At 39.1% G+C, this 7805-nt stretch overlaps 1 protein-coding gene across 1 annotated transcript in view; it reads left to right on the top strand.

Annotated features, from left to right (window-relative positions):
* OSBPL10 (oxysterol binding protein like 10) overlaps positions 1-7805 on the top strand; it is a gene marked incomplete at its 5' end in the record, with an annotated part of 201287 nt that overhangs the window by 53210 nt on the left and 140272 nt on the right. Inside the window, one exon of the mRNA XM_019533536.1 lies at positions 926-1005. Coding sequence (XP_019389081.1) covers positions 926-1005 — 80 coding nt within the window. The remainder of the gene's footprint in view (positions 1-925; positions 1006-7805) is intronic.

The raw sequence follows: 7805 nt of genomic DNA, 5'->3' as shown, positions 1-7805 counted from the left end.
GTACATTTAGAGGAAACAGCAGCAAATCTGTTGATAGGTTGGAGAGTATACAAAAAGAATGCTGAGAAACTTATTATCATATTCTAGTTCTGTCAAATACTGACAAGATAATATTGCTATAGGATCTTTATATAAATTTTTCTGTTCTGTCTCTCTACTAGATAATATTAGGTTTCTGAATAACTTGGGTTTTTTGTGGGTTTTTTTTAATATGGCTTTTTGGAAATCTGACTTGGACTTTTTCAGTATAATTGGTTGGCTCGATTTTTATGGCTATATCCAGTCCATTAATTTTGTGTTTGATTAAAATGTTGCTAGGGTAAAATTAACTAGTCGCCAGCTATAATATGTTTAATACTTTAGGTGGGAAGCTTGTTTTTTGCTTTCTTCTTTTTCTACTTAAAAAGCCTCCCAAGATGTCTTGGCACATCATAGAGAGAGAAAAGTCATGAGCACTACCAGTGCTACCAGGGAGCAAGTGTACTACCATGTCAACTAGGGTTTGAATGTACAGTGTATCATCTAATCTGTGCTATTATGTTATGTGCATGCTTTTATTCCCATGGTAAATGCCAGGTACCTCCATGCTAACAAAGGAGCAAACCACTTTGTACCAAATGTGGGGTAAGATGTACATACAGGCATACCACAAATTAACTGATGCAGTGGGGTAGCAAACCCTAACTTCCCATACAGGAATACTAGCTATGTTGGTATAAGGCACCATCATTCAGATTTGTTCCAATTAAATGTATTCATATGGAATACCTTTTACAAAGTTTTATATGCAACAAATAACTCTATAATTTTACCTAGGAAAGCTTTTAGAGAGCTATCAAATTAAAAAACTTGTTTTATTTTATTTTCCCTTTTAATATTATTTTGGCTTTTGTACAGTCTATGCACTCTTGTGTCTCATTTCTAGCTGCTGATGCAAAAGAGAAACAATACTGGGTGACTCAGCTTCGATCTTGTGCCAAGTACCACACGGAAGGTAATTCTAAGGTAAATAAGTACAAGAGAGAAAAAACCTTGTTGTATTTAATAGTGGGGGGAGGGGAGGGGTAAATGGAGAACAAAATAACCTGGAAGATTGACTACTGTTGTTAATGGGTTAACTTCTGGGGTGTTTTTGCATTTCAACTTTATTTTTTTATTCATTTAAAAAAAGTTTTCTATACAGATAAATACAAGTGTATGGCAGTGACTCTTATTATTCATTATTTCAGAGAGGGAGTTAGACTGACTAGGTAACTGGGATGAGGAGGTTTTAAAAAAGAATAAACATAGGAAGAAATCTCTGTTTCTTTAATCTTTATGTAAATGTTTGGCACCTCAGAGGTCTGAAGTATTACTGCATAGGTAGATTTAGTAGATGGATAACTAATTTGTAACGATCTGGGAGTCTGAAAATGATTATGCAGTCTGGTAAGCCAGAATATAAACTTAGGGTTGCAAACTGCTGAAAACATTTCAAATATTAATTGATTGCCTCATTTGCTGCCAGCATATGACAAGAACAAGTTGTAATATCTTACAAAATGAAGACTTCTTGGAAAGAAATCTTAAAATAACAAGTAATGATATATTTTTTTTTAAATAGTTGTGTGACTTGGCTTTGGCAGGTAATGAAATCCATAGTTCTGCCTCTGCCACTAGTCTAAATGTGAGCTACACCTGGCAAGACTGAAGTGGATAGTCTGATCTGTGGCTTTGTGTATACTAGGCTGTTTTTTTCCCCCCGCCCCATAGCAGTTAATTGGCAGATAATTCACTTGGTAGTTTAGCTAAGGCCTTTGTACTTAGAGTGTAGTTGCTCCACAAACCTCTCTTAGGTAGAGGGCAGAAAACCTGTATGTGTTGTGAAAAAAGTATCTCAGCTCAGCCTGGCATGTTTGTACGCAGCTGACTACCAGTTAATTCAAGTTACATAGTGCTGGTTATCTCTTGTGTAGTAAAACCTTCTGAAAAGAAGTGGTAAACTCAGTCTACTTAATAATAAACAGTTTTCCAGCATGTATAAACAAAACAGCTCATTTCTGAGTTTCAAGTATAACTTTTTGTCTGGACTTTACACTTTCTTTTGGAAGGGTGACTTTGTTTTCACCCTCAAGCAATTGAATATTATGGATAGAGTTTGTTCAGTTTCCATAATTTTTAAAAATGATATTCTCCCCCCCCCCCCCCCCCCCCAAAAAAAAGCGAGGGTGTGGGGAGGAAAAAACATCTTACTACATCTTGAGCATGATTTTATTGAACAAACTATTAAGAGTTAAAATATATAAATCCTATTTTAAAAGATGCTGCTACCACCTGGTTCTTGGCAGTAATTTGCAACTGTTCATGTCTAAAGATAATACAGGTTATTTACAAGTCACACAATTGTAAGTAATTTCTTATGTTTCCAGATGTGCATACAACATGCACATTATCAGAGTGACTGTCTAGAGTCTACTCTTTTGTATTGGCAGAAGTGTGGCTTAACACTGACCCCTTTCCCTCTCTCTCCCATTTTCCCACCATTGTATTGTTCGGATCTCTGGCAACTGCAGTGATTGCTTACCAAAAAAGTACTATGAGGAAAAAGCAAATACTCTTTAGCTTGTTTTTGTAGCTGAAAACAGTGGAAGGCCAGCACCACATGATTAACAACATGCTTCTTTAGACAAATACTGGTTTGTGGACTACAGTAGAGGAAATGTGTAGGAAATAGAAGTTTAGAGCTTGGTACATTGTTCAGTGCTGATGTTGCAGTTGGCAAAGCAAATCTGTTAAGATGTGCTTGAATGTTGCAGTGTTTAAAATCTGTGGAAGAGAGCAACTAGTGTGTGATTTGTATATTGAAAGGGAAATGATCAATTGGAAGATGGTATTAAAACTATTGTATAGATTATTCAATATTTAATGCTGCAATCCTAGTTTTAAGGAATGGAAGAGCAGTAATAGAGATATATGAAAATCTTTTAAAATTCTGGCAGGCTTTTTGTTAATTTCATTCCTTGCACTAGTCTTGCATTAATAGAACAGTAGGGAATATTAATAAATAGCAAGACAAGCTTTTGTTTGAATGAAGTCAGTACTCAGTAATATCTGATGGTGTGCTAGGCTTTGTTTTTGGGTTACAAACACTGAGGCTTGAATTTTAGGTGTAAGATTTTGAGAATAATGTAAATAACTTCAGTGATTTACTTGTCATCTTATGGGCTTGTTTTCAATGCAAAATTAACTTGAGTATTTTTCTTGCCTTGAACCCTGTGTGTGGTGTCTCCCCTCCCTCCCCCCCCCATTTGCCTTTCCACTTGAGGAGTGGTATATTGGCCAAACACCATGACTGTTGGATTTTGCTCAACAAGTCAGTGCCCACGTGGGATCCAATAATCCTCCAATGCTTTTCCCAGCTCCCTGGTGTGTGAAGGATGAACAAATTCTTCAGTTTGGTGGGAACTGTAGCTTAGCTTACTGAAATTCTAAAAACTATCAACTATTATAGGATGACCATATGGGACTGCCCTGTCATCCCCTACTCTCCTAGGTTTCTTAGGCAGGATGGAGCTGGTTGGGAATGCAGTCCCCGCCCAAGCTCTGCCAGGCCCCTCAGTGGAGGGAGCATCCAGCCTGAACCCAGGGATTGTCCCATGCATATGTGAGCTCTGCCGCCACTCCAGTGTCTCTGTCTTCCTGGCATCATGCTGCCTTCCTGTCACTCCACCCTCTTCCTCTCTAGCTTTTATCCTCCATCCCTTCAGCACAGGCCTCAAAGCCTGTGGGGAACACAAATCTGTGACTGCCCTGTGCCACCAGGGACATGAGGTTGGTGTCTCGTCATCTGGGGAGAGCCTGGGTGAGCTGGCAGAGGCCAGTGCTGTCCCTGTCTACCTGCCCAGCTGGAGATGGCTGGAGGATGCTGTTGGTGGGGGGTGGAGGGGAGAAACCATGCTACTGCCAGGGCCAGGCTGGGCACACCAAGCTCCTTAGCTCCACTGCAGCCCCCCAAGGGTACCACTGGGCAGCAGTCTTCATGCAGTCCTGTCATGTCTGCATGTAGGGCTGAAAGCAGAGAAGAGCAATGCCATGCACAGTCTATATCTGTGAACCCCCATGAAGATGGCATATGTCTAGGTAGGGTGGGTGGGGTTTAGGTCTACCCAGTGGGGATGGGGATACTTAGGAGAGTGAGTTAAGGAAGTCCGGGGCCACTGGACAGGGGTGCAGTGTGGAGCTGCCTTTTGGAAGGGAGAGGGTGAAGTACCATCTCCTGAAGTGTCCTGCCTTGCTCCTGAGCAGCCCACCCCCACAGGCTCAGAGTGGCTCCCAGACATGGACCCCCCACTCCACGTGGGGTAGGGGTCAGAGCCACCCCTCCCCTTCTCCCCATTGTCTTTGTGGCTGTTATCTTTGTGAACTCACGGAGGTCAGGTAGTGAAAATAAGTAGGATGAAATTAAAGAAAGATGAGTACAAAGTACTGCCTGTAGGATGGAAGAAATACAAAATCCTAGAAACGTAGGACTGGGAGGGATCTCTGGTCAACTCCTTGCTCCTGGCAGGATCTGCCCTCTCCAAACAAACCCAGATGAATGTTTCTTTAACCTTCATTTAAGCTTTCAATTATGGAAATTCCACTTCTCCAGGTTATGCATTCCAGTACTTCATTGCTTTTTATTAAGAAAAATCTTTTTAATATCAACCTAAATAGGGAGAGACTAGTTAGACTGAAGTAGTACAGAAAACAAGCTAGAGTGGTATAGTGATAGTGGTTCAAAAACTAAATACAGATAAATAGCATAATATATTTGCAAACATGACATGAGGAAGAAATAGGTTGAAAGAATTAGGATTATTCAGGCTAGAGATGAGATGACTGAGAGGGGTTTGAGAAGTCTTCAAATTGAAAAAGGGCATAGTGGTGATTTGTGGTCAGGATAGTGATCAATTATTTTCTGTCTGCTGGGAATAAAACCAGGACTGATACGTTTTTAAATTTCAATAAGGGAAATTTTAAACTTGGTATTACCTAGAGAGGTTGTAGAATCCCTGTTATCAGAAGCTGTTACCTGCAGGCAACTCACTTACCTGTGTTTTTTTTTTTTTTTTCAGAAAAGGAAAACCTCTCGAGTTTCATGTATTTTACTGGGTGAGGGCAGCAACTACTATGAACATAGGAACTTGACTGCTCTTTGCACATTTGGCTGCTCTCACTTGAGAGGTAGATAGTGCAGGTTAACTCTGCAGTGAAGATTATACTTGCAGTGTTCTGGGAAATCCATCCTGAAATACTGTAGGGGGAAAAGGGGTGTCTTTCTCTCTCCCCTGGATGGATAAACTTCAGTAGTAAGGGAACATTTCCTTTTTTACAACAAAAATACAACAAAAGCTGTCCAGCTTCTATCAACTTAAGCATGCATTTACCAGAAAGAACAAGTTGACTTTCTATGTCAACTATTTTAATTTTCATTTAAATTGGGAGGAAAGGCTTGATTTCCTTCAGAGCTGTTGAGAACCAACAGTTCCTCCTTAGATCAGTAGAAATCACTATGCTTGATTTAGACACTGATCCACTTAGCCAATCTTTTATACAAGTCTCTAATTCCCATGTGTGCCAGTCTATAAAATAATCTAATCCTTTTTTGGATGTGACAGCAAATTATCAAGAAGTTAATTTTTTAAAATTCCGTTCTTAATTTTATAGCGGTTTTCTATTTTTCTTGGGAGAATAAATGTCTTTTTTGTTTGAGAATTCATCTTGCCCTTTTGTTATAGGGAGAGTAAGGCAAAAGAGGGGGATGACTTCCCTAACTTTTATTTTTCTTTCAAAAATAATTTTCAGCTATTAAAACAGAAAGATGCATTGTTTCTCTGAATGAATAGAAATAATTAAGACCTAATAAATTGTTCCTCCCAGGAATATGGGAGGAATATGAAGTGTAGAACTATGTGCTCAAGTTTTCAAATACTAGTGGTACTTTTCCAAAAAATGAAATTAGGGAAGTTTGGATTGTAGTAGTATATGCAAACCCTTTTACAACATAGTTTTGTTTTATACCCTGGGTAACTCATGTAAGTATTTATGGAAGTCTTTTTGCTACTGCCTCAGAACTTTCTTATAAACTTTTTGATGCAAAGGCTGTGGCTGTCCACTGTTCCAAGATCCTTGTGCTATTGGACGTGACTTATTAACCTATGTTTCAACCAAGAGTTTCAGCTTATAGTGAGACAGGTTTTAGTGTGGCGGTATTGTAAGCACTTTGTTTTTCCTATGAGTATTGTTCGTAGCAGTTTTAATTAAAAACGGATCATTTACCTGTATCATTGCAAGCTTGATTTTGAAAGCTTGATTAAACTAACCAAGTATTTTTTTTGTCTGCAATAATATTGTGGAAGATTAATCCATCAGTAGTATATGCAAACCCTTTTACAACATAGTTTTGTTTTGTACCCTGGTTAACTCATGTAAGTATTTATGGAAGAAGGGGACAAACTAAATGCTTGACCCAAATCCCCAGTGATATCTGGGAAAATCAGTTTCAGATCTAGCAGAGTGCTTGGTTTGGATGCCTTATTTAAATGTATATTATTTAATTTTCTTTATAGTGTGCCTTTCTTGCTTTACCTGTAGATACTATAATGAAGAGAGGATAACAAGTGTTATGTGTGTTTTTATACTTTTAAGTTTTAAACTTAAAGTAAAATGTTGTTCAGCACTTGCAAGGTAGATCGAGCTATTTCTTCTCATCCTGTTAACCCTTTCTAATATTACGTACTGAACAGGGTTTGGTCTATCCATCAGTCCCCAAGTAAAGTGCTGAGAAGTTGTTGTGGTACTGCATTCTTCCCTCTGACTTTGGTAATGTTGCTAAAGATGCTAACTTTTGGATGTGATTTGCAGCCAAAGTTCTGGCCACTCTTGCTCATTAAGTATACACCTGCATTGCAGCAGTGGCATGTGCTGGCCTGACAGTTCCTGAGGACATCTTTCCCACCTGTAAGTCTGCTGAAGATGCTTCAGGGCATCCACGTGGGTGTGCTTTTGAGACATAGCATGCTTGACAGTGACCTTGGAGTGGTGTCATAGGTGCACTGCCAGGTTTAGATTGTGCCTATAGCAGCAAGGGGGAAAACAGAGCATGCCCAGGAGCTTCCTATCTGAGATATGTGGCTCCTGCATTATAGACAAGTCCTAAGTGTCTTATTAGTCCTGTTTCTAGTAAGCCAGGTTGTTCATATTTGCATGCATTTCTAGCAGTTCTTTTCATAGTTTCATAGATGTTAGGGGCTGGAAGGGACCTTGCAGACTATTGGGTCCAGCACCCCTGCACTTGTAAGAAAATTTTCTGCCCATTTCCTTTGCCCTTTCAGTTGAATATAGGTTTTCTTGCTTTTTTTTATCTTAAGTGGTTATATTGAAAAAAAAATTCCTCCCCCTTCCTGCCATGGAAATTCATAACAAAAACAAGCAAAACAGCCTGCTCCCCTCGAAGTGCCACAGACTGCACAAAATGCTCTGAGGATTCTGCTGTTGCTACTGACTTTACATAGAAGAAGCTCAGGCACTGGTGAGGGATGGCAGTATGCAACTTTGATTCTCACAATACGCTATTAACCAGGTATAACCACTTTGGTGTAGAAGAGCCTGTATATCATGTATCCTTTATGGTACTTTTCAAGGTGTTAAAAACTTTTTTTATTTTTTTATTTTTAGAGTAGCTTGGACTCTTCTAAAAGTGGTGCTAAGCAGAGCAAAATATTTATTATTGTTTGTTGGTGTTTTGTTTTTAGTGGGGGGAAGTTGTGTGTGGTGTTTTTTTT

Source organism: Crocodylus porosus, unplaced genomic scaffold (genome assembly GCF_001723895.1).
Source record: "Crocodylus porosus isolate Cpor-Errol unplaced genomic scaffold, CroPor_comp1, whole genome shotgun sequence".
In the NCBI taxonomy this organism is placed as follows: domain Eukaryota; kingdom Metazoa; phylum Chordata; order Crocodylia; family Crocodylidae; genus Crocodylus; species Crocodylus porosus.
The sequence above is the reverse complement of the archived record's forward strand: the minus strand, read 5'-3'. Positions and strand labels throughout refer to the sequence as shown.